The sequence below is a fragment of the Cucurbita maxima genome, unplaced genomic scaffold, assembly GCF_002738345.1.
Source record: "Cucurbita maxima cultivar Rimu unplaced genomic scaffold, Cmax_1.0 Cma_Scf00003, whole genome shotgun sequence".
NCBI lineage: Eukaryota > Viridiplantae > Streptophyta > Magnoliopsida > Cucurbitales > Cucurbitaceae > Cucurbita > Cucurbita maxima.
This window is the reverse complement of record NW_019272019.1, coordinates 6,971,303-6,995,623: the sequence shown is the minus strand read 5'-3', so window position 1 is coordinate 6,995,623 and position 24,321 is coordinate 6,971,303. Positions and strand designations below refer to the sequence as shown.

General features: G+C 40.9%; 6 protein-coding genes, 1 long non-coding RNA gene and 1 other non-coding gene across 9 annotated transcripts; 4 read left to right on the top strand and 4 right to left on the bottom strand.

The window, feature by feature from the left end:
- The first annotated feature begins 1,309 nt into the window (after positions 1–1,309).
- LOC111476449 (protein PLASTID MOVEMENT IMPAIRED 1-like) lies at positions 1,310–4,170 on the top strand. The gene has a single exon (XM_023120109.1). The coding sequence runs from the start codon at positions 1,415–1,417 to the stop codon at positions 4,022–4,024; it is 2,610 nt and encodes an 869-aa protein (XP_022975877.1). The 5' UTR covers positions 1,310–1,414; the 3' UTR covers positions 4,025–4,170.
- A 62-nt stretch (positions 4,171–4,232) lies between these two features.
- Positions 4,233–7,373, bottom strand: LOC111476450 (protein MULTIPLE CHLOROPLAST DIVISION SITE 1-like). Its single transcript, XM_023120110.1, has 6 exons — positions 7,195–7,373; positions 6,821–7,111; positions 6,235–6,401; positions 5,736–6,123; positions 4,572–4,776; positions 4,233–4,464 (listed from the first exon to the last, which is right to left on the bottom strand). Exons 1-5 carry the CDS (start codon positions 7,237–7,239, stop codon positions 4,573–4,575), a joined length of 1,095 nt encoding a protein of 364 aa, XP_022975878.1. The 5' UTR covers positions 7,240–7,373; the 3' UTR covers positions 4,233–4,464; position 4,572.
- A 77-nt stretch (positions 7,374–7,450) lies between these two features.
- Positions 7,451–7,522, top strand: TRNAW-CCA. The gene has a single exon. It is a non-coding gene; the product is annotated as a tRNA-Trp (tRNA).
- Positions 7,523–8,903: 1,381 nt separating this feature from the next.
- LOC111476768 (RING-H2 finger protein ATL8-like) lies at positions 8,904–9,861 on the bottom strand. Its single transcript, XM_023120566.1, has one exon. It carries the CDS (start codon positions 9,634–9,636, stop codon positions 9,070–9,072), a length of 567 nt encoding a protein of 188 aa, XP_022976334.1. The 5' UTR covers positions 9,637–9,861; the 3' UTR covers positions 8,904–9,069.
- Positions 9,862–11,209: 1,348 nt separating this feature from the next.
- LOC111476769 lies at positions 11,210–13,291 on the bottom strand. Its single transcript, XR_002717163.1, has 2 exons — positions 12,279–13,291; positions 11,210–11,557 (listed from the first exon to the last, which is right to left on the bottom strand). It is a non-coding gene; the product is annotated as an uncharacterized LOC111476769 (long non-coding RNA).
- A 370-nt stretch (positions 13,292–13,661) lies between these two features.
- On the top strand, positions 13,662–16,619 carry LOC111474436. The gene is made up of 5 exons (XM_023119527.1): positions 13,662–13,822; positions 14,307–14,439; positions 15,341–15,437; positions 15,655–15,741; positions 16,233–16,619. The coding sequence occupies exons 1-5, from the start codon at positions 13,762–13,764 to the stop codon at positions 16,365–16,367; spliced, it is 513 nt and encodes a 170-aa protein (XP_022975295.1). The 5' UTR covers positions 13,662–13,761; the 3' UTR covers positions 16,368–16,619.
- Positions 16,620–17,119: 500 nt separating this feature from the next.
- On the top strand, positions 17,120–19,427 carry LOC111474421 (glyceraldehyde-3-phosphate dehydrogenase B, chloroplastic-like). 2 transcript variants are annotated; one of them, XM_023119524.1, is made up of 9 exons: positions 17,120–17,269; positions 17,352–17,462; positions 17,573–17,734; positions 17,813–17,980; positions 18,056–18,216; positions 18,329–18,390; positions 18,466–18,515; positions 18,633–19,039; positions 19,129–19,427. In XM_023119524.1, the coding sequence occupies exons 1-9, from the start codon at positions 17,171–17,173 to the stop codon at positions 19,262–19,264; spliced, it is 1,356 nt and encodes a 451-aa protein (XP_022975292.1). In that variant the 5' UTR covers positions 17,120–17,170; the 3' UTR covers positions 19,265–19,427. The 2 variants fall into 2 exon arrangements, with proteins under 2 accessions (XP_022975292.1, XP_022975286.1); XM_023119518.1 differs by having other exon boundaries at positions 17,570–17,734.
- Positions 19,407–23,669, bottom strand: LOC111474412 (glutamate receptor 3.3-like). Its single transcript, XM_023119509.1, has 7 exons — positions 23,516–23,669; positions 22,765–23,315; positions 21,298–22,640; positions 20,946–21,223; positions 20,831–20,862; positions 20,333–20,739; positions 19,407–20,238 (listed from the first exon to the last, which is right to left on the bottom strand). The coding sequence occupies exons 2-7, from the start codon at positions 23,027–23,029 to the stop codon at positions 19,810–19,812; spliced, it is 2,754 nt and encodes a 917-aa protein (XP_022975277.1). The 5' UTR covers positions 23,030–23,315; positions 23,516–23,669; the 3' UTR covers positions 19,407–19,809.
- Positions 23,670–24,321: the final 652 nt, after the last annotated feature.

Here is a 24,321-nt window from a genome sequence, read left to right as displayed (position 1 = left end):
TATACGCCGCCAGCCCACAGTATCGCACTCTTCTATACCGGTCAGGCCCATTCACACAAATTCGAGCCTTAACCACAGGCCCGCATTCTAAGATTCCTTGTAGTTTATGGGTCTTAAGTAGCAGTCACCCAGGCGGCCCATTTTGCTGCCATGTTTTTTTTTTTTCGATTCTTTTTATTATATTTAATTGTTAAAATGCTACTTTTTGAAATATTTTTTATTTACTAAATTCATTTATGACATTGGCATGCAATCGCAACTATATCTCTTGAATTTGATCATCAGCTATTTTCTTATTCTTCAGCTTTCTAACTCAAATTAATTTTGGAAATAACGTAGATATGGCTCGCTTTTTAAAGAATCGAGACATTTTTTATACGATTACAAAAAGCATCAAAGTATGACACCTTAGATGTGCTAGCAATAAAGCTGAATCCTAATTGAGATCCCACCTCCATTCAAGAGGATGTGTATAAACCTCTTTTTATCGGAAGCATTTTCATAAACTTACAAGCTTGCCTTCTGCTGCAGCCATGTTGTTGAGATACAAAGAAGAAGAAGAAGAATGAGATAAAAAAAAAAGTGAAAATGGGAATGGCATGGCTGAGGCGATCAGGAGAGAAGGCCATGGTTGGTGACGAAGTCAATGGTGGCGGGCTTCACCTCCGGGAAGCCGCTGCCGGACAAGGTGGGTGCGTCAGTACCGCCGCCCTGGTTGGGCTTGGGCTCAAGATGCCCCTCCGCCCCATACCCTTCTCTTTTGTACTCCTCCAAGTCTTTGTACTTCACGTACGGACTGCTCTCCAATGGCAGCAATTCTTCCACAGAAGCCTTCTCTTCCTTCTCCCGCACCAATTGCTGCTGCTGTTGCTGCTCCTCTTCGCTATTCGACATTTCTCTCTCTCTCTCTCTCTCTCTCTATATCTGAACACACCCTTTTTTCACATCTTACTTAAATGTGCCTCCTTCAGAAAAACAGCAGCTTTGTCCAAGTGTTTCCAAAAGTTCAGCTCCCACTTGACCCGCTCCCCCCCTCTGAGACCCACAATCATTAGTCATCTACATTTCATTTGAATCATATCATATAATGCTAATTCCAACTATAATCATATTCAATATTGCTGAAGTTCATAACTAGGAATGATCCACGGTTGAAAACAAACATTTAATGCAGAAGGGACACGAGATGGAAGAAAAGCTGCGTGCCGGCGGCTGTCTGTTTCCGTGTCTATGAGTAAGCTTTTGTGCCCAGACAAATTTGGGTGGCTCTCCATCCTCCACACACAGCTTTCTATTACTTATCGTCTCTCCCAATTTCTCCGCCTCATGTTCTTTCAAACCCCAATGCCCTCTTATCTGCTTCTCTTCTTCTCTTCTTCTTCTATTTGCACCACTTTTGGCTTCAACCTCATCAATGGCGACTGATCAGAACACGTCCCAAAGAAGGGATTCCAATACCCAGCTTCTCGATGAGCTCGAGGCCCTCAGCCAATCGCTCTACCAAAACCACATCTCCACTACACGAAGAACAGCCTCGCTTGCTCTTCCTCGGAGCTCTCTTCCTTCTATTCCTTCTGCTGAAGATGTGGGCATCGCTAGAAACGACGACAGGCTCAACAGGCCCAAGTCCCGACGGATGTCTCTGTCACCGTGGCGTTCTCGCCCCAAGCTCAACGATGAGGATAAATCGCAAACGGAACCAAGCAGGGTATCTTCGAGTCAGCCGGAGGCAAGGAAGTTGGATGAAGCGCCACCGGAGAAGAAGGGGATTTGGAATTGGAAGCCGATTCGAGCTCTCACACTCCTTGGAATGCACAAGATGAGTTGCTTGTTCTCTGTTGAAGTGGTCACCGTTCAGGGCCTTCCAGCCTCCATGAATGGGCTTCGACTTTCCGTTTGTGTGAGAAAGAAAGAGACCAAAGATGGAGCTGTAAATACAATGCCGTCTAGAGTTTCGCAAGGCGCTGCGGATTTCGAAGAGACATTGTTCCTCAAATGCCATGTTTATTGCACTCCTGGAAACCGAAAGCCTATGAAATTCGAGCCTCGTCCGTTTTGGATTTACGCTTTTGCTGTAGATGCTCAGGAGCTTGATTTCGGGAGAAATTCAGTGGATTTGAGTAAACTTATTGAAGAATCCACGGAGAAGAGTTACGAAGGAACGCGAGTTCGACAGTGGGACATTAGCTTTAATCTGGCGGGAAAAGCCAGAGGGGGAGAGCTCCTCGTTAAATTAGGATTTCAGATTATGGAGAAAGACGGAGGAATTGGTATTTACAATCAAGCACACCCGAAGGAATCGAAATCGGTAAAATCTTTCGGGAGAAAGCAATCGAAGACCTCATTCAGTGTTCTTAGTCCGAGATTAACCAGTCAAAGTGAAGCTTGGACTCCGTCACAAACAAGACCGTCGGCGGATCTTCCAGGAATGGATGACCTAAACTTAGATGAACCAGCGCCAATTCCGTCAACCTCGCCGCCTGTTCAGAAATCAGAAGAACCGAAGATTGAAGATCTCGATCTTCCAGACTTTGAAGTTGTGGATAAGGGAGTAGAGATTCAGGAGGAAGAGGAAAAGGTGGAAAAAGAAGAATCCGAGAAATCAGTGGACGAAAAGTCGACTTCAAGCGAGGTAGTCAAGGAAGTTGTGCACGACCAGGCTCATTTGAATCGACTATCGGAACTCGATTCAATTGCGCAGCAAATAAAAGCTCTGGAATCAATGATGGGAGATGAAAACATTGGTAGAAACGATGAAGAATCCGATTCGCAGAGACTTGATGCAGAAGAAGAAAACGTAACGAAGGAATTTCTTCAGATGCTGGAGGAGGAAGATGGTACAGGCTCATACAATAACGGTAACAATGAATTCAGTTACCCTGAAATTCCTCCTCTCCAACTTGAAGAAACAGAGGATTCCACGGAGACTGAATCCAAACCATACCTTTCAGATCTTGGAAAGGGATTAGGCTGTGTTGTTCAAACCAAAGATGGAAGCTACTTAGCCGCAATGAATCCATTAAACACCCCAGTTTCAAGGAAGGAGACTCCAAAACTAGCGATGCAGATATCGAAACCAGTGATCTTAGCGTCCACACAGTCGCTGAGCGGGTTTGAATTGTTTCAAAGAATGGCCTGCATTGGGGTAGAGGCACTGAGCTTAAAAGTAGTGGCATTAATGTCTTCGGATGAACTGATGGGAAAAACAGCAGAACAATTAGCATTTGAAGGAATTGCCTCTGCAATCATTCAAGGGAGAAACAAAGAAGGAGCAAGCTCCACCGCCGCCCGCGCTGTTGGTACTGTAAAAGCAATGGCGGCCGCATTGAGCACAGGAAGGAAGGAGAGGATTTCGACAGGAATATGGAACTTGAACGAAGCTCCTCTGACCATTGAAGAGATTCTAGCATTCTCAATGCAGAAGCTGGAAGAAATGAGCGTCGAGGCCTTGAAAATCCAGGCGGAAATGGCGGAGGAAGAAGCCCCATTTGACGTTTCTGCTCTGAATGTGAAAATTGGGGGAAAAGATCAAAACCAATTCTACCCCCTGGACTCTGCAGTTCCCTTAGAAGATTGGATGAAGAAATTCAACTTCACCGGATATGGGAACAAAAGGGAAGACCCAGAAGGCGTCACACTGGCGGTGGTGGTGCAGCTAAGAGACCCACTGAGGAGATACGAAGCAGTGGGAGGGCCTGTGTTGGGTCTGATCCATGCCGAAGAAGTAGAGATGGAAGACGAAAGAAGCAAATACGAAGAGGAAAGAAGATTCAAGGTGACGAGCTTGCACGTGGGAGGGTTGAAGGTGAGGAGGGGCGGAGGGAAGAGAAACGCCTGGGACAGTGAAAAGCAGATGCTGACGGCGATGCAGTGGCTGGTGGCGTATGGGATTGGGAAGGCAGCGAAGAAGGGAAGACATTTAGCATCCAAGGGCCCAGATTTGCTGTGGAGCTTGTCGTCGAGAGTAATGGCGGACATGTGGCTCAAACCTATACGAAACCCAGATGTAAAGTTTGCTAATTAGAACGGGCGGTTTCAATTCCGGCCAGTAGTACTTGCCTCGCCGCCGAGGCCCACACCGGAGATGGTGTCCGTCGAGTGTGTCGATATTTATTATTTCCTATATAATTGATTATAAGAGAGTAGTACATTACATGTTCACTACGAAAACAGGAGGGATTGCATAGTTCGTTTTGTATTTAATTAAAGAATTCGAATAAATCGCCAAGAAATCATTCAAAACAACTTCTTTTCCACCTTTCTGCTGAAGAAGCTCTTATATTCCCTCAATTCAATAAAGTACACTCTTTTAAGAGTTTGTCTCCAAAGCCACAGGATGGTCCCAAGGAATCGAGCCTGCGTGCATTGCTACTACACAGTGCCCCTCAATAACTAACTTCGTAATGCGCATTGCAGATAAGATCAACAGCAAAACTGCAAACGCAAATCCTATTTGCAGGAAACCTGCATGCATGTTAAACACATAAATTCAAAAACTTTGGAGAATGATACTAGACTTGTTTGGATTGGATTGACTTTCTAACTGCTTTAAAAAGTGTATCCAAACTTACCTCAGGATTTCTGTGCTTCATCAGATGAGGATTGAACCCCGAAAGAGCTTGGGAGATGTCCCGAGTTTGGAGGCTTCGACTCTCCAGCTTGGTGGTCTGTAAAGCTTTGTTCTACTTGTTCATCAGAGTTGGGTTTGGACTCAACAGGTCTCTCAAAATCCTTCCCATCTCTAGGATCTATAAATAAATTATTCAGTTTCTGTTCCTGCAGAAAATGTAAATATGAATGTGTAAGGGCGACTCATAAGACAATGTAATGGACAGCCATCTACACTATCACTTGGTAACCATATCTAAATGGCATCATCACTGGAAATTTTCCATGATCGGGGAACACAAGAACCGGGTAAAAGAAAGGAAATGAGAACAAAAAATCATCATTTATCGAACAAACTAATGATAAGAAATCAAAATGACAACTTTAATTGAGATTAAAATACTCACTACGCATCACAAGAAGAGAGGATTTCATTGTAGGTCACAGTGTGAAAACTAAAAACCAAATACCAAATGGTGATGGATTTCATTGAAGTAATGAAATCGCAAAAGGAGAGAGGAGCCCAACTAGCAAAGGAAGATATATTTAAAGAACACTTCAGCCTGGAGAAAAAGAATTTAAAAAATAATTTCAATGGAGTCGCGCATAATTTTCAACACCAAATAATGAGTAACAAAAGTGAAAGAATCTCAAAAAAGGCAAAAGAATCTTAATCCTAAAAATCTCTTCTATTTTTTTTTCTAACCATGTGGTCCCAGAAAGGGCTCAAATAATTGAATCCAAGGAATCTTCCCCTTCTTGAAGTCGAAGGGGTGTCCATTGAATGTGAAACGGATCAGACTTGGAAGAAATAGATGAAATGCTTTTAACATCTTTAGGAAGGGAATTGGCTGGTTAAAAGAGAGGATAATATGGTAAACTCGCACAAAATGACAAAAGATGAAGAGATGGACAGGGCATTCGTTTTGCTACACAAAACAGCATCTACCAGGGAGAGAACCGTGTTAGGTTGTCTATATGAACTTTTTGTGGGTCATCAATTCCATCATGGAACGAACATATTCACTCACCATTACCACGCAGCAAATGTTATATATGAATCTATCAACTGAAGGAAGAGCATGAAGACAAGACAGAATCGAGTACAGAGTATCAGAGTTACTCACACCCTGGAGCGCTTCAAGCTTTCTCTGCAAAGCGTCATGCTCGGCCTGAATACGGAAGGGAACACCATGCTTTTGGTGCACATTGTTCTGGGCCAAGTCTTCATCAATATCACTAGATGTTGTTGCAAACGGATGGTTTGCAGGGATCCAACTGATTGTATCAGGGTTAACATCAGGAGGAATTGAATCTCCTTCCTTAAGAAACATGGTTGGTCTCTTCCACTGATATGCCCGAGACCTCCGTTTCTGATGAATACTTTGTTCTTCCTTCGTAAGAGTAACCGGGGCCAACCGATAAACCTTTCCACACATTTCTACGGAAGAATTGCTTTGGTCAACCTTCACCAATGGATTGTTAAAGGGATCATTGTATTTTAAAGGTTTGGAACTGCAAAAAAATGGCGATAACAGAGGAAATTATAAGAAAATAATGGAAATAGGATATAACAAACATATTAGCATGTTCCAAGGACAAAGGTTCCAAAGACTTAAATCATACATGCCTCTTCTGTCAGATCTTAGCTGACCACGCCTGACTAGATCAGCCACTGATCCGGAATGACTGCTCCTGGATTTTCCCATCAAATACACTCTTGCAACTATTGCTAAACAAGCCGTCGCAATGCAAAACCCAATTGCAAGACCATTTCCAGTACATCTGTTCATCTAAGGCGGAATAGAACAAGAGAGTAAGACACCCGTAACTCGAAAATAAAAGGCATGATTTGTGCTTAAGAGTTCATTCACTATAGTGTAGGGCTTAAAACAAAAGACACTATACATTTTCGCAAATTGTATATAATTCATTGCGTTCAGAACCTGCATTTGATTATATCAATTCCGTTGATATCATAAAACATTTGCCCAAAATCATTCATGACGAAACACAGGTTGCACACGTAGCCCAAGAAGTATCAGGGTAATGATCCATGCCCATTCAGGAGACAGAACTCAATGAATTGCGGTAAGAGGTTTAAATTGCGAACATAACAGAAAGAAGATAATCCTTGCAAACGCCATTCTCGAAAGTACAAAAAACTATAAAGAAGGAAGAGCCACAAACTCCTAATCAACCAGAAACTTACAAGGAAAACGCCTGGAGGCGACGAATAAATCATCTCCTGCAATTTCCCCTTGTAATCTCTGGAAGCTACACCACCAGTCCCACTCTTGACCATAATTTCATCATCTTCGACATTTCGCCCGGAATCAGTGCTCCCGGACCCCTCAGCCGAATTTATTAGAAATCTGCGACCAATTCGATGCCGATTCCGGTTAATGTTGAAATGACCATATCTAATGCCAGCGCATTTATAACCAATTCCGAGTTCGGATAAGACGGACAGAACAAGAGGCTTTCCAACCCATACGTATGGCTGCACACATGATCTAGAAAGTTCATAAACATAGCAGAGAATATTTCATGATAAAATCAAAAGAAGACAAGCGGAGCGATTACCTGGAAAGAATAAGAATGTAACCGCAGAGTCCAATTGGATGCCATTACATGAGCAGGAAAACATACTGAAAGAAAGTAAGATGGGGAATCAGAATGTTGGAGGCAGGAAAATGCACAGAGGTGCCATAGCAAATCAAGGATCCGGGGAGGATAGGGTTTTGCAAGAGTATCTTCGTTTCGTATCCAAATGACTGGATGAGAAATGCAAATGGAAAAAAAAAAGTATATATAATTACATTAAAGAATACAACAAGACGGATCCGTGGCGCAATGGTAGCGCGTCTGACTCCAGATCAGAAGGTTGCGTGTTCGATTCACGTCGGGTTCACTTTTTTATGAATATATTTTTTCCTTCTCTTTTTTCTCTTTTACAGAAAAAATCATTTTTAGTCCAATCCCTAAGAAATAATCAGGCCCGTTGTGTCAAATATGACATAGTTCACATGTCATTGGGCAAAACTCTCTGTATATTTTCATTAACTCCAAAAGAAGAGTCTTTTAATTAGTTTTTTTCAAAGCTTAATGTTATTTGGAAAGTCGACACTGTGCAATAGCATCCTGATTTGAAAAGAAAATGAATGAGATTTATTTCTTGGTTGAGTCTTTGCCACGTGGGCCATAATTGAATGACATGGTACCCATGTGGGTGGGGGTTTTCATTATATTATTTTATTTTATTGGACTGCTGGAAACGCGATGGAATAATAAAATTGACTTTTGGACTTTTGTTTACAAAAACAAATATTTTAAGTTTTGACCTAACAAACCAAGTTTAGGTTATAATGGTCTGAGAAAAATTATAAAGTTGTGCTAACTCACCTCTTTAAAAATACTAATTTATCCATTCATATTACGATGAATGCCGTCTTTTTTTTTGGTCAAATTAAAGGGACCATTTTCTTAAAGGACGGAAAGGGCCGCAATATTTGATAGTGTGGCGTTGGAGGACCAAAAAATAAATAAGTAAAAGTATGTTGCAGTTTAGGTTTTAAAAGTAGGAATTAGTTAGTGGGTGTAACTGCAGTTTGTTTGCATTACATTTATATATACATAATCCAATCAATCCATTCATTGACAGTTTGTCTTTGAAGGAAGATTAAGAGCAAAGTTAGCCCCCATAATGCAATTCCAGCCAATTCTTTACCAGTTCTGGCTAACACACTCCCAACAAATGCATTTTTAAAAACCCAACAAAATCTATCTTCACTCACTATCAATACCTTGACTATGATCTAACTACACTCCACAAAAAATCACGAGATTAGCAAAATCGACCAATTTAACTCAAAATTATGAAAACCAATTGAGAAATATGAATTACTTATTCGCTTCTCTTTCGTAAAGTCAATAAAAGAGTTTTTATGTAAAAACTTAAGACAATCAAACAGATATAGGCTGTATGTACATACCACCTTCGTGGAAGGATTAAAGAGAAAGTGCTAATTTTTGTGGGCCAATAAAAAGATTTATTTGAAAAACGATGCGTAGATTGAAAGTTAGTTTAAAATATTTAATTTGACAGGTAAAAAGCTGGCGAAAATGGGAACAAAATATCCATTTGTTTGGAGTTTCCCCTTTCCCCTTTTTGATTTCAACTCCTCGCCTGTATTGTAAATTCATGCCATCTCCATTTCAATCCGAGGCTGAAAATCGACGACAGATTTGAAGTCAATAATCACAACAGATCTACCAGAGCGGCCGATTTCAAATTCATTGGAATCACCTTTGCTTCAACTTGATTTCATAAACAATTTCTAGTAATTACATGAATTTGACTAAGAAAGCTATTTACAACACGGAGGAAGGAAGGAAGGAAGGAAGGAAGGAAGGAAGGAAGGAACAAGAATCGCAGTAGTTAAAGGAAACACCCTAGGGCTAAGGTAAGAATCTACTCATCTTACCATCTCCTCCCTCTTTCACTCTGGATTCCGTCCCACCGTTAGAACTCGAGCTTGCCGGAAAACCACCGCACTTCTGGCACTGACTTACCACAAGAATCTGACGGCACGAAGGACATGAAGAGTGAGATCGGAACCACATATCGATGCAGGACACGTGAAACCCATGGCCGCACTGTGGCAGCACCCGGATTTCATCACCGATTGCGAACTCCGCGAGGCAGATCGCGCAATCTGAGAACTGAGCAGAAAACTCAGCGGTGAAGTTGTACTTCGGAAGAGACCTCAGGATCTTCTTCTTGAGACCTTTATTGGACGCAGGAGGAGGAGGAGGAGGAGGACGAGTGGAAGCGCCGCCGCTGACATTGCCGGCAAGGTGGCGTAGCCAGGCGCAGCGGGCAACAGCAACTAGACCGAGAACGCATATCAAGGCACAGAGGAGGGCAGCTAGGATTATGACGAAGTCAGAGTCATAAGTCTGGGGCTCAGCCGAGTCGGAGATGGCAGAGGAGTTCACACCGGCGAGGTACCTAAAGGGACGCATTTGAAGCGGCGGCGAGGGAAGGGAGGAGGCAATAAAATAAGAGATGGGAAGGGGAGTCGTTTTGAATCAAGTGGGGGCGTAACGTTTGTCGTTTCGATGGGAGTTTGAGGGGGGTTTTATACTGGGACACGGGAATCGGGGTTTCCATTTTCCACCTTGGGAGCTCGTGATTAGACCCGCCCACATGTCAATTATTTACTGAATTTTATTTTATATTATACTCCACAAATACACTAATATATATATATTTTTCTTTTAATTTCCTAGGGAGGGTAAGGATTCAAATTTCGAATGTTTTTCGCCCAGAACATCAGCTCAACAATACTTGCTCCAAGAAGCTTCAATCCAAAAATAATCTCTGAGTTGCATCTTAGGGAATTATAAGCATCCAACTCATTGCTCCTTCCTTGGTCTCTTGTGTTTTGAGCTTTGAGCTTTGTGCTTTGTGCTTTGTGTGTTTGTATGATGGGAAAAGGCTGACTCACTTTCATCACAGAACACACTATCCAACCTCAATTTGCTGTTGAGCTTCCTTCAAAATTCTAAAATAAAATAAAAGCTCGGATTGTAAGGCAGAAGTATGAGGAAGTAGGTACAGCTCTTTTAGTTGGGTTCAGAAGGGGAAAGAAAAAAAGTACATAAATTAAACAAAATTAGAAGACGTAAAAGGCAGCGAGCAATTTAAAAGTGAAACTTTGCTGGAATCGTGAAACAACCAACGCCATACATCAATTAATACTCATTTAATTAACATGATGACTGATATAATTGAAAACGACGAATTCGGTTCCGTATCAAAAGAGTGAACAAAAACTGAAGCCTTTCCCCTGTGGCATTTGGGTTCAATCCAAAACCAGTATTATTTATTTGTCATCTAAGAAATCACAAAACCATCAATCAAACAAGCAGTAATTTAGTGGTTTGATACTCTGAAACACGGTGCAAGTCCTTTCTCTTTCGTGGATCCCTCCTGTTGGTTCACACTCAGACTAGAACACAACACACTATTTCGCTCAAAACGACATCATTTTGCTGTAGAATGGGGTGACGTGGACTTGAATCCGAGGTTGGGGGAAACCAACAGACAAACTGTCTGCTGATTTGAGTCGCCCTTCCTTTCTCTTAGATGACCAAAGTGAAAATGTCAAGAAGAGGAGGAGGAGGAGGAGGAGGAGGAGGAGGAGGAGGAGGTTTCACAGGAAGGTGGGGTGGAAGCCCAGAGGCATCCTAGCAATGACAAGGCACTTTCGACGCATCAACAAAGGGAAATCTTTGATTCTGCTCCACAATATGACACTTGGGACAACCATCCAATCCAATCCCCCTTTCCAACAACACCAATTTATTGCGTCTCTCTATGAAAACGATATCCACACACTTCAAACTTCTGCTTTTCCTTTTGCTAATGAAACAATAGGCAATATACAAATAAGGCTGTCACGTTTTCCCTATCAGAGCCGTCCTCTAACTCCTAAAAATTAATATCCAACCAGACCCAAAAGCTAAAGTTAAAGCTAAAGCGAGAAAGAAGGGGGTGGGGGCAGAGGAAAGGTGGCATGGCCAAAGACCGAAGTAGAAATTTGGTGCGTTTGGCACTAACAAGAGTGGAGCTTTTGTTACATTTTAGAGGGGCGCAATGAGTCCATACCTAACCACTGGTCTTAACAATTTCATCATGTTTAGAACAACAGCAAGTAAAGAACTGAAGGTTCCATTGAAAAAAAAAAAAAACTCCCCCTTACCCAGTACCTGCTCGTGCTTCTCCTCGTCCTAACAAAAGAATCAATCAGTCAGCTAATGCTCAACTTCTAGTTCAGTGGGGATAGAAAACCTGGCTCTCGAATTATGTCAGGCCCCTCCTTTTTCCGGCCGCACCACTTCCAAAAGCTCGATGTTCAATTCAAAAGTAGCGCCAGGCTGCCTATACAAAGTAGGATTACATGTACATCTCATAACCATACAACCAAAAAGTTGTTATCTTATCTCTATCTCAACCCTCGACGCAATAATTGACATAAATAACATAAGTAAACCAAAGGCCACTTGACTTGACCATTTCTTGGATTCCTTAACTCATTATGCTTGCATACAGAAAAAAGGGGGCTAAATTATGGCTTTTGCCCATAAACTTTACAAAAAAAAATTTATTCTGCAATTAATCTTTTAAACTTTGGAAATTCACACTTTACGACTTCTGAATTGTTTCAAAACAACTATTCACTTTAAAAGTATATTTAAGCATCCAATTTTGCTCTTAAACAATATACAAGTTTTCTTGGTATTTTCCCTTAATGAAGTTACTTGAACAGGTTATATTTGAAACCCTCGTAATCTAAAGGGTAATGCGCATGACTAAAAAATAGACAATCACTGAGGGGAGAAAAAGTGTAAACCTATATATATATATATATATATATATATATATATATATATATATATGTTTGCACATGTTTCATGATCAAAAGAAATAGTTTTTTTCAGTACAAGGTTCTGAGATCAGATTGTATGATATGACAACAAAACCAGGGAGTCGGACCAGATTTTAATCCCGCGTTTTCATGCGTTCACATGCAAATTGATCTCAGAAAGCTAAAATTAAAAAGACAGGCAAAGTAGGCCTCAAAATTTTCCAAGCAGATTACCTGAACTGCGGAACCCTTCCCTGCCACAGGACCCTTTCCCTCCTCCACATCATAGTAATTCAGTCCATTTTCGGCAACCAAAATGTCATTGCCAATGTGAATCAAAGAAAGCTACATAGAAATGCTCCTCATAATCCAGAACTCCAACCATTAAATGTGAGATTTCGATGGATATAATTTTTCTTTTATCAACCAACATCCTAGATCTCCCTAGATCTCCCGTGTAAGGATTATTGAGAGGAGTAGCCTCACATATGAAGTTCTTGGGGAAAACCAAAAATAAAACCGTGAAAGCTTATGCTTGAAGTGGATAATAGCATACCATTGTAGAGGGTTCATGCTTGCTAACATTGTACCAGAGTCATGCACTTAATTTAGCCATGATAATAGAATGCTCAAATGTCGAACAAAGGAGTTGTGAGCCTAGAAGGTATAGTCATAGGTGACTCAAAAGCTGAGCTACGAGAGCTTAGACTCAAAATAGACAATATCATACCATTGTGGAGGATCTATCGTAACTGTTATCATATTATCATAGTAGTGCTATAAATTTCACAACGCACTCACTCTTAGCAAATCAAACTTCCATTTCATTTCAGTGGAGTTGGAAGAATATGACGCAATTACTGAATCAAGATTTGGAATCTTCTACTTATTGAAAGTATTGAGAATAAATACAGAAGATAGTGATACACGAAGGACTGAGATTACTAACCGCTGGTGATACAGTCCTCGAGAGGAATGGTCCTCTTGTTCCTTATCTCTATTGCCTCGGACGGATATACAGAAACGAGAATGAAAGGTAGCGAAGAGGTCAAAATTGCAGACCTTCTTGAAATTGGTGGAGAAAACTCATCCTGCCTCGCATTCTCTCGTCGGTTGGCCGAGGATTGAGAACGAATTTAAGGAAGAAGGCGATGAATGGGACACGAATCCAAGCTCTTCGGTGTGGCCACTGCCATGGCGGTTGAACTGCGCGGGGGAAGTGTTCGGAAAGCGCCCACATCATATCGCTATCCACAAAATACAATAATATTTTAATCGAGCTTTTGTCGATTTACTAACCGTCATTTGTTTTAGGCGTTAATTTAAAAAGAAGATTAAAATAAATAAATAAATAAATAAATAAATATTAACAAACTCCAAAACATGAATTTGCCGAAAGTAAAATAAAATAAAACGAGCAAGTAAGGTTCAGTTTTAAAGTTGGGCCAAATGCCCTGAAAAAATCGGGTCCATAGAGAAGACAAGTATGGGCTTAGGAAATGGGCCTGGATCACAAAGCGGGGAAACACGAGCTCATGGGAATTATTGTAATCGCAATGCACCGGATAATTTCCTCATGGCCATCGACATTATCGAACAAGAACAAGAAATATTTTCCAGTGTGATAAACTGTTTTGGCCCTTCAACCGTTCTCTCTCGCTCGCTCTCTCTCTCTCTCTCTCTCTCTCTCTCTCCAGGTCATTTTTGGGACTCACCGATGGCTGCGATATCTAATTCCTTGGTTTCAACCAAAAACCCTCAACTCCCGTTATCATCTGGTAATTCTTCTTACTCTCTAATTTCTTCAGCATTTGATCTTATCTCAGATTTTTGCTGTTGAATACTATTGGTTTTTCTTGTAATTTGTCTCTTGAATTACACCGAGCTTCAAATGGTGGCTACCTGCTACCCTTCACAATCTGCTTACCTCATAAATCGGCAGTGTTATATGTAGAAACCGCCTTGTTCCATGGGAAATTTGTGCGGGAACCGTGTATTTTCCCTATTGTTATGAAGCTTGCGGTGGGCTGTTTATCGTTTCTCGATTGCTGTCGAAAGGCTCGGTTATTCTATTCGTTTCTGTTACGTGAACATGATGTCCTGAGTTCCAAATCAATGAAAAATTTTCAATTCTTGGAAGATTGAATTTGACTAGTACATAGTTGCTCTCATTTTCATAATTTGGAAGAATTGGGGAGAGTATAAATGTATGGACACTTAAAATTTTTTTAGTCTAAATTTGCTCGCAAATTATTTTGGCAGGGTCAAATCTGAAAACTGCTGATAAACTTCTGGGGAGTGTGTCCCCCACCAGCTTGTTACTCAATCCTGGTTGGGTGGGAAAGGCGAAGCTTTCTACATCCAGGCGGCCACTTTCAGTTCAAGCTGCATATAGGTATAATCTACGGAATCGCTACTTAAACAACATGCCATTAAGTCATATTTTATGATAGAATTATAGTCTCCGAAGTCTCTTTACATGGTAGGAATGCATGTCTAGAATCCTTGTACGGGTAGGCTTATCATTGGGGTGTGCAAATTCTGGAAAAAGAATTTCCATACTAAACCAAATTGAAGGTGTTAATCTCAGGCAGTCAGTCAACAACCAAGAATCTTACCAGTTTCAAATGATTCAGTTCAACTGGTCAAACAGATTTCCAAACCGAAGGATGGTCCTTTTTGAGTGTCCATGTGCAAAACTGAATTTCATTAATTTAGTTTTGGATTAGTGAAAGAATGATTGAATCAACATATTGAATGCATGTACTCATTCTACTCTAGATATCAAATCAAATGGTCGTTGAATTTGATCTATAAACTCTGTATGATTCCGGCTTCGAGTTATGCCTCCCTATGAGAGTGTAGCATTTGTTCCTATTATATATGCCTCCCTATTGGGAAAATTTAGCTCAAACCTTCGTTCCTAGGTGAAAGAAGCCTCTTCTTTTCATGGATTCTTTTTGGAATAGTGTACATATAGCTTCATCGTGGTGTTCCAACCACACGATTTTTTTTACAATTACAGCCTTTTGATGATTTTTAATTATTGGAAGCCTCTAATGGTCCTTTACGTTGTTTCTCTCTTGTTTGGGAGGAGGATTTCCCTTCCTGAGCCCTTAGGTTGTTTCTCTCTCGTTTAGTCTATAAAACATCGTTTCTTATCCAAATCATAATAATAAATCTCTGTATGGTTGAAAATAATGTACAGTCCATAGCAATTGTTAGTATCTCTTATAGCATTTAGTATAAGTTGCAAATGGTCATGGCAGTTAAGATTATTGTGTACCTTATGACAGTGATAGCGGACGGTCAAGCAATGCAGGCATTTTTGTTGGAGGTTTTGTATTGGGAGGGCTCATAGTTGGCACGCTTGGCTGTGTATATGCCCCTCAGGTTTTTGACTTTTGCTCATCTCTTATCTAAGTTCTAAATTGTACATATGAGAAATTCATCTTGTATATCTGTTACTTGTGAGATATGATACTACATTATGTAACATACATATTATAGCAATCTACCAAGAAGTATGCACAACTGTTGTCTCTGAGCTTTCAGTTCGAAATCCTAGACTTTCAACTTTGCATGACTGAGAGTTGATCTTGTATTACAGATTAGCAAGGCACTTGCTGGAACAGATCGAAAAGAATTGATGAGGAAACTTCCCAAGTTCATATATGATGAAGAAAAAGCTTTAGAGGTGCGAAATCACTCGTCTTCTTTTTTGTTGCAAGTTATCTCCTGAATGGACATTTCGTCTTCACTTGACACTGATTTAGCGAAGGCATTGATTTGATTTTATTTATTGGCAACATCATATACCCTTCTTAACCACCCTGAGTTGGAAGAGTGATAATTAAGGTCCGTGAAAAAGTAAGCCGAAAAAAAATGAGTTCAAGTTCAAATCATTGTAGCCACCTATATCGGATTTTAAATTCTACTAGTTTTTATTTACCATCAAATGTAGTAGGGTAAAGTGGTTGTCCTCTTATATGAGTCGAGGTACATGCAAGCCGGCGCGGACACACACATATATCACAAAAAATGAATTCGTATGTTTTCTTTCCAAGCCTCGTCAAGTTCTTGTCAATGATGTTAAAATATGCTTGTGTAGTTTTAGTTTTGAAAATTCTGCTGGGGGTATTTGCTCGTTGAACGTGTTTTTTTTTTTTTTAAATTGAAAAATTGCAGAAAACAAGAAAAGTGCTGGCACAGAAGATAGAACAGTTGAACTCTGCGATTGATGAGGTTTCTTCTCAGCTCCGGACAGACGATCCCCCAAATGGAGTGGCCGTGAACTCTGACGAAATTGAACCTGCCATTTGAAAGTTGGTCTTCCTGCACCGCTCACAACTCTGCGACCTGGAATAATAGTTAATTTTCTCTCTTGAACATTTGAACCCGAGCTTTGATGCTCCATAATGTGTTGTTATGATCGCTCAAATGCTCCATATAAAGTTTAATAGATTTGTAGAACAGCATTCCTGCGCCGTGTTTCCTATTTTTTACACGAACAACGGGCTTTGTTTTGTATTCGGAAGCCACTTATTTCATCCCTTCCGCCTTCTATTTGCATTTTATGAATCGTTTAGCATTTTTTGAATTGTTGGCATTGTTGGCATTGTTTCTCAAAATAAGTTTTTGCAACATTCGATGATGCAAGCAGAAACACAGTTTTTAGGTGATGAAGAGACTTTCAGCTCAAAAAACATAATAATTTTGTCATCCAATAACATTTTATCATCCAGGTGAAATGTTATTGTTTCAGCTCAGCCAGAGTGAGGCCCTTCTCTCCGTTTGGTGTGGGAATGAGGTGGATATGTTACGAATCATTGGCTTGGAACAATATTCTCCGCCATCAATCAATGAGAGGCAGTGATTAGAAGAGAAAATTCTGAACATATAGCTTGAGGGCATTATTGGAAAGTTACATTTGTGGTTTAGAGGCTGCCTAAATTTGCAAGGCGAAAAATGGTACCTTATCTCGTGTATGATCTGCTCCTCAACTTTCTCACCACAAAACACTTACTCTCTTCCATGTATGATTCGGAAAGGGTATCTATATATATATATTATATATATATATATATTTGTGAAGTGGAGTCACGTATTAGCCAGAGTAAGCAGCCATGGCCACTCATGCAGCTCTTGCTTCAACTAGAATCCCCACCAACTCGAGGCTTCCATCCAAGACTTCCTACTCTTTCCCTACCCGCTGCTCATTCAAGGTTGGTCTCTTCTGCTCTCAAACTACGGAATTTTACCAGATTGTCTGTGCTCATACTTTACTTTTGGTTTTGCCATGTGCAGAGGCTGGATGTGGCTGAGTTCAACGGGCTTAGATCCACTTGCCTGACCTTTCCCAACAATGGTAGAGAAGGATCTTTCTTCGACGTCGTGGCTGCTCAACTCACCCCCAAGGTTTTTCTTTTTTGCCCTTTTTTTCTGGTTTGAAATTCTAGATGATTTCATGAGAGATCACAGTAGTTTCAGAAAATTGATAAGTGTATGAAACATGTTGTTCATAGCAGGCAGTAGGATCATCTCCTATTCGGGGAGAAACAGTGGCTAAACTGAAGGTGGCAATCAATGGATTTGGACGTATTGGCAGAAACTTTCTGCGGTGCTGGCATGGTAGGAAAGACTCGCCTCTTGACGTCGTAGTTGTCAATGACAGTGGTGGTGTCAAGAATGTAAGCAATACGTTTCTTCTAGAACTATCTACTGCAACAGTGTTACCGAAGTTTTACCATTTGGATGAAAATTTTCAGGCCTCTCACTTGCTAAAATACGATTCCATGCTGGGAACTTTCAAAGCAGACGTGAAAATTGTGGACAATGAAACTATATCTGTTGACGGCAAGCCAATCAAGGTTGTTTCAAGCAGGGACCCCCTCAAGCTTCCTTGGGCCGAGCTTGGCATCGACATCGTTATCGAGGTATCAATTATCAGATTATCCGTCACCGGATGATCGCCTCCAAGATCAATTGTTCATATTCATGTCCCCTTGCAGGGTACCGGAGTGTTCGTGGATGGCCCAGGTGCAGGAAAACACATCCAAGCAGGTGCAAAGAAGGTTATCATCACAGCTCCTGCAAAGGGTGCTGATATTCCAACATACGTTGTTGGGGTAAATGAAAAAGATTACCACCACGATGTCGCTAACATCATTAGGTCAATAATGAATTTGTTTTTGACATTTGAGCTGCCATGTAATAGTTTGTGGTTGGTTTGGTTACTTAGGCTTCTGATAATTAAAGTTTTTTGTTTTAATTTTTTTATGCAGCAATGCTTCTTGCACCACCAATTGCCTTGCTCCTTTTGTGAAGATTATCGACGAGGAATTTGGTAAGCAATTGGTTTCGTTTTGGCCGACTGGCACTGGTTCCTGATTTTAACCATTTGATATATGATTGAATCCAGGCATTGTGAAGGGAACCATGACAACCACTCACTCCTACACTGGAGACCAGGTAAGGAAAAGACATGAACATCACATTATGAATGCACCATGACATTGATCTGATAAATGATTCTTGAAAAAGAGAAAATCTTATGACCTCTTGTCATGTTCTTGGGATTATTTTTAGAGACTCTTAGATGCATCGCACCGTGACTTGAGGCGAGCCAGGGCGGCAGCTTTGAACATTGTCCCTACAAGCACGGGTGCAGCAAAGGCTGTGTCCCTTGTGTTGCCCCAGCTTAAGGGCAAGCTCAATGGAATTGCACTTCGTGTGCCTACTCCAAACGTTTCAGTTGTCGACCTCGTTGTGAACATTGAGAAGAAAGGCATCTCTGCCGACGATGTCAATGCTGCCTTCAGAAAGGCAGCTGATGGACCGTTGAAGGGAGTTTTAGCTGTATGCGATATCCCTCTTGTGTCTGTGGACTTCAAGTGTACTGATGTTTCCTCCACAATTGACTCTTCGCTAACAATGGTAATGGGAGATGATATGCTCAAGGTCGTTGCCTGGTACGACAACGAATGGGGATACAGGTGAGGACTTTAATTCATGGGAATTCATGTTCCCTCAATAGTAGAAGCCAAAGTATATTAAGTTTCATTTGTTTTTTTGTTGCCTCCAGCCAAAGAGTTGTCGACTTGGCTCATTTGGTGGCAAGCGAATGGCCGGGAGCGGGATCAGGAAAGAGCGGAGACCCATTGGAGGATTACTGCCAGACTAACCCAGCTGACAAAGAGTGCAAAGTTTTTGAAGCTTAGGCATCATGTCTCTTGCTGGCTGTTTTGAGTCTATGTTGTTCTTGTGCATGAATGTACAATGCTGGTTTTGAATTCGTATATAACATTTGAAGGCAATATTCTAAAGCTAATGACCTTTGAAAAGGGACAGAAATGAATGAAATACTACAACATGGTTCCATCACCTTTATTACACCTTTCTTCCTCATTTTTGCTTTGCAAATTAGTCCACACACATCTTGTAGTCCACTTTGTTCTATAAATTTAGATATTTTGCTCCGATTTCGCTCTAGAATCGGCAGAATACACAATGCTCAAATTTTACTTCAGCTACTGCTTTTAGTTCTCGTGTTTACTCCAGCCTTCGCCCAAAAGGAAGTAGAACAAAATCAAAAAAAAAATTGGAAATAGATATTTTTCTAAACCTATAGAAACAGATAGCTCAGTTATACATCTCCCTTACTGGATTTAGAATGTAATTTATGTGTGGAAAGGCCTTAAAATGATTGATGAAGAGAGCAGACAATGAACCTGGGTGGTTGCTTCAAGTTCTATCTGCCACTTTCTCAGGGATTGATCTCCAACTGATCATCATCCCTATCATTTTCAAATGATTTCTCAACTTTCCTTCGTTTGCTTTCTCTTTTAGAAGGTTCTTTTTTCTCATCCATCAATGATATAATTCGTCGAAGACGATTAGAATGTGATCCACTATTGATGGACAGATCAGATCCTTTCTCATCAGAACGGTATAGCTGACGAATAATCTGAAAGCAGTATATGGCAAGAGAAATGAAACAGACTATCCCACATATTAGAAAGAGGCCCCAGAAGCTCTTAAGTTGAAGCCGGTCTGATTCTAGCTCTGCACTGTCCATGCTGCAGGCGCTTTTCATTAGCCATTTATCATGAATCCGTTGAAGATCGCCGTTCTCCGAGAGCTGCAAAATGGCCGTCGACAAGTCTACAGCCAAGGGAGAATCTCTGGGGAATGCCTGAAATACCAAAGGAGCAACAGGAGAAGAGTTACTAAATAATACATCCCACACTTAATAAGAATGATAAGTCCTAGAAAGAATTAGCACTCACGAAACCCCAGCCACTTTTTGTAAACTCTTGACCAACAACTCTGAATGTGCACTGTCTCGACAGGAAACTTTCTACATATGGACGTTCGTCAACTATAGCAGCAACACCCCCCTTGTCAGGGCCAAGCTCAAGTGCCTTGGCATATTCTTCCGGTGATCCAAGAGCAAAAAGCCTCGATTTAGATATGTTCAGCTCCTCACTCAGATAACGTTCAGCGAACGATCCAACTTGAAAGCCTATCGGTTCGCCACCTTTCGTCAAGGTTTCGATTCCTGTGATTGGAGAATATAGCTGCTGCACTGTGAGAATGGATGTTAAACTGGCAGTGTAGCTAGAATTTATTATCAAAACCACAAAGAACCATATGATCAGCACTAGGCGGCCAAGAGTGCTAATTGTGTTCTCCTCTGCAAAATACGTACAGAATGAATTAAATTACAGATGATAACATTATAGTGACCATAATCAATGAAAGCAAACCATCTTTTAGCAACTTACTGTGGGCAAAAAATAGAGTTGAGAAGCTAAACCTGCAAAGTTCACAAGCAATCAATCGATCAGCAGAAAATTTTAGTGAGATATCAGAGTAAGGACCTCAGACTAAGGACCTCACCATAGAATTGTAATACATTGTTTTTTAGGTGGACCTCTGAATTCATCATTCGTCCTATGCTCCAGAATCCAGATAACAATTCCGATAAAAAGGAAGAAACTAGCGGTGACCATCCACATGGCTGGAGAAAATGGATGCAGGAAAGCCCAAGCACCAGTGTTCAGTTTTTGGAATGGAGCCACCACAACTAGTCCAGAAGCAGTATATGGCAGAGTAAAATCCACAAGCCTTGTACGGCTCGTGACAATGGCCATGTCTCCGACAACAGCATCAAATTTCTGATACACAGACAAGAATTACCCAATTGAAGCAACTTAAAAGATTCAAAATTTAGATATGATTTAGTACTCACGCCAGTTGTGATCCCATACACAAGATCTGTGTAATTTGGATTATGATGGCCATCGCCAAAGGCTATGAATCGGTGCGGGACAGCGTAAGGTAATAAGCTTACAGCAGCTGTAAACACATCAATGCAGAAACCTTGGAAATTTTCAGTCCTTTTGATTCGTGATACAAACTCCTTGTAGCTGACCCGAAGTGGCACTCCAATGTTTAATAGCTTCCCATTGTTTGGGAATACCCATCCTCGAGGCTTACCTATTGTATTTCCTGGCCATATAACCTCGTACAGCTTCTGATTTGCGCTTGAACGATTAGGTGGTTTGGAATAGAGTGTCTCAGGAGAATCAACTGATAGACCAGAATAGTTGGACCAGTAACCCACCCTTCTTGATCCAGTCCCAATAACATTAATAATATCATATGCAGGATGAGGAAGGGATCTGTCAGAATCAAATTTAATGGCACCGCTCAAACCAACAAAGTCACTCTCCAATATGTTATCCAGCAGGCGTTTTCCGCCATCAAAGATAGTCATAGCTTCAAGATGAAGATTACCGCTTTCATTTAAATGCAGTCTGGAATCATCATAATGTGTGATGATCCCACCTTGATTAAGAAATTTGTGGATGGCATGAGCAACCACCCAAACAGAGTCATAAGCATACAGACCATATGCACTCAGACCTAAAGAGCCACCGGTGAACTTATTCCACCTTGAAAGAAAAACTTTCTTTTGATCTGAATCCGCTGTGTGCTGGCGTAGAGAAAGAACTCCTTGCATCGACTCCACGGTCTCAAGAGGAAGAGGAACAACACTATCTAGTAGAGATGAAAGCCAATCAGTTGTTATCCATACATATCCATTCCCCATCATTTGAAGGAATTTAGCCACTGAAAAGACTACGGCGCCTATTTTGGGGTTCACATGGAGAACCATAACTCTTGATTCCATTAGTGCAACCTTAACAAGTTGATCCAAAACTTGGGCTCGAGTCACCACTGATTCTGGACTAATACCCACTTTATATGTGATTTTACAACGCTTCTCAGCAAGTTTATCACCCAATGTTGCAATACCGTTCCACCCATAATCATCATCCACATATATAGCAATCACCTCTTTCCAACCATAATAATCAACAATCTCAGCAACTGCAGCCATTTGAAATAAATCACTCTGCGCAGCCCTCACGAAGAATGGAAACTGAAGGGCAGAGAGAGTAGGATCTGTAGCTGAAAATGAGACCAGAGGAACTTGGAACTCAGTTGCAACTTGGGATGAAATGTGAGCAACCACAGAAGACTGAGGGCCTATGATGGCTACGGTTTTATTCTCCATAAGTTGCAAAACTACAACAAATTCATCGTTAGTTCTAGGCTATGATTACAAGAAAAAAAAAAACGACAGAAAGTTAAAGCAATTAGGTGGGGGAAAGAAAAGAGAAGAACAAAATTAGAAAGAACAAGGGATCACCTTCGACCATGCCCAGAAACCCACTACAGTTGGAATTTTGCATTTGTAACCAAAGCTTGGTTCCGGGAAGAATTCCGGGATCCGCATTCACATCTTTCACAGCTTCTTCAATGGCAATTTTAGCAACTTTTCCAATGGTGGAATCAAAAGAGAAAATAGCCCCAATGTTCACAACCGATGGTCTTGAGGAACTGTTCTTACCAAATTCGAGAGAAAAACTACCACAACAGAGAGATAGCAAAGAAAGAAGCAAAAGGAAACTCATTTACGATTCTTGCCAAAACAGTGGATTTTATCTACGTCCAGTTTATGCAAATAAAGAAACTTCGATCCAGTTGAAAGTCATGAGCACACCAATAGAACCAGTAAAACCTTCTGTTTCTTCCTCTCTTCCGCCGCCCGCCGGGAAACGGTGTTAAACAGGACGACTTTTTTATTATCTCGTGGTGAATCAATTGCACACAGAGCCAAGATAAGCTTAAATATTAAACATTCTCAACGAAGCTCTCCATGTAAGCAGACCAAGGATCCGATTCCTTGCCCTCTCCATACTGGAAAAAGAAAATCACCCAATATCAAGGCCACGGAAACAGTTTCAAACTTGGCTGATCCCTGAAGGTAAGTATTATTCTACAAATGCCTAAACTCCCAGAAGCAGCTTGATTGGTATTAAAACACAAATATCCTCAAAATGAAGAAAGAAGTAATCAAATAATCAGTAGCAAAGTCACCTAGCAAACTATCAACTAACCGGAAAATCAAGCAATGAAGAAAAGTCTGCTGCTCCAATACAACTTCATGGAGCAGTAGATTCACAGAAAAATGAATGAAGATAAGGAAACGGAAGCCTGATTGGAGGCTGCGCCAATAAGAAATCGGAATGATTGGGAAACAAAGTATATGCTAGATGCTGTTAGATGATGAAAGTCCCACTTCGACTAATTTCTCTATTGGTATGAGACATTTAGAAAAAAGTTCAAAGCAATGTCATGAGAGCTTATGCTCAAAGTGAACAATATCAAACCATTGTGGAGAGCCGTGTTCGTCTAACAAATGCCAAATGCCAAATCGGCTATTGGTATCGAGGGAGAGAGAAGCAAACAAAATTTGACAGGCCAGCCAAACCACGTGAAAATTTCGACAAGAAACAGTAAGAAATTCTTTCGTCATATCGTAGATGAAGCAAAAGTCATGAGTGTTCTTTTCTTCGACGCCCAATCTTTCTGCAGCAACAGTGACACCATCTACTGTCGCTCGTTCGGTACTCCACAGGTGAGCCCTTCCGCCCTTGTGGGCGGCTGAGACTCCGCCCCTGCCCGTCGACGAGGATTAATTTTCCAAAAATGTCCCACTTTCTGTTATGGCATTTTCTTAACAATCTTGCAAAAGTGATTAAGATGCGTTCATAATGCCTAATTATTGTAAGATTGATTAATCCCTCGGTTTAAAATGGATTTAAGATGGCGTTTGTCTCCCACTCATCTTTAAAAGTCATTAGCAATATTATTCCATTTAAAAGAAATTATATATTATGTTACCAACTAATTTGGGCCTGGG

Excerpts from the sequence above, each read along its gene's own strand:
- LOC111476450 (XM_023120110.1), bottom strand. The coding sequence starts at position 7,239 with ATGGCATCCAATTGGACTCTGCGGTTACATTCTTATTCTTTCCAG. Across the intron at positions 6,124-6,234 it reads AGATCTGACAGAAGAGGCAT|TTCCAAACCTTTAAAATACA; the intron begins GTATGATTTAAG and ends ATTTTTTTGCAG. Across the intron at positions 4,777-5,735 it reads AGCTTGAAGCGCTCCAGGGT|GAACAGAAACTGAATAATTT; the intron begins GTGAGTAACTCT and ends CATTTTCTGCAG.
- LOC111474421 (XM_023119518.1), top strand. The coding sequence starts at position 17,171 with ATGGCCACTCATGCAGCTCTTGCTTCAACTAGAATCCCCACCAACTCG. Across the intron at positions 17,735-17,812 it reads ACAGTGGTGGTGTCAAGAAT|GCCTCTCACTTGCTAAAATA; the intron begins GTAAGCAATACG and ends GAAAATTTTCAG. Across the intron at positions 19,040-19,128 it reads GACAACGAATGGGGATACAG|CCAAAGAGTTGTCGACTTGG; the intron begins GTGAGGACTTTA and ends TGTTGCCTCCAG.
- LOC111474412 (XM_023119509.1), bottom strand. The coding sequence starts at position 23,029 with ATGAGTTTCCTTTTGCTTCTTTCTTTGCTATCTCTCTGTTGTGGTAGT. Across the intron at positions 21,224-21,297 it reads TGTATGGGATCACAACTGGC|AAATTTGATGCTGTTGTCGG; the intron begins GTGAGTACTAAA and ends TCTGTGTATCAG. Across the intron at positions 20,239-20,332 it reads CAAAAAGTGGCTGGGGTTTC|GCATTCCCCAGAGATTCTCC; the intron begins GTGAGTGCTAAT and ends TTGGTATTTCAG.
- LOC111474436 (XM_023119527.1), top strand. The coding sequence starts at position 13,762 with ATGGCTGCGATATCTAATTCCTTGGTTTCAACCAAAAACCCTCAACTC. Across the intron at positions 13,823-14,306 it reads TCAACTCCCGTTATCATCTG|GGTCAAATCTGAAAACTGCT; the intron begins GTAATTCTTCTT and ends TTATTTTGGCAG. Across the intron at positions 14,440-15,340 it reads TCAGTTCAAGCTGCATATAG|TGATAGCGGACGGTCAAGCA; the intron begins GTATAATCTACG and ends ACCTTATGACAG.
- LOC111476449 (XM_023120109.1), top strand. The coding sequence starts at position 1,415 with ATGGCGACTGATCAGAACACGTCCCAAAGAAGGGATTCCAATACCCAG.
- LOC111476768 (XM_023120566.1), bottom strand. The coding sequence starts at position 9,636 with ATGCGTCCCTTTAGGTACCTCGCCGGTGTGAACTCCTCTGCCATCTCC.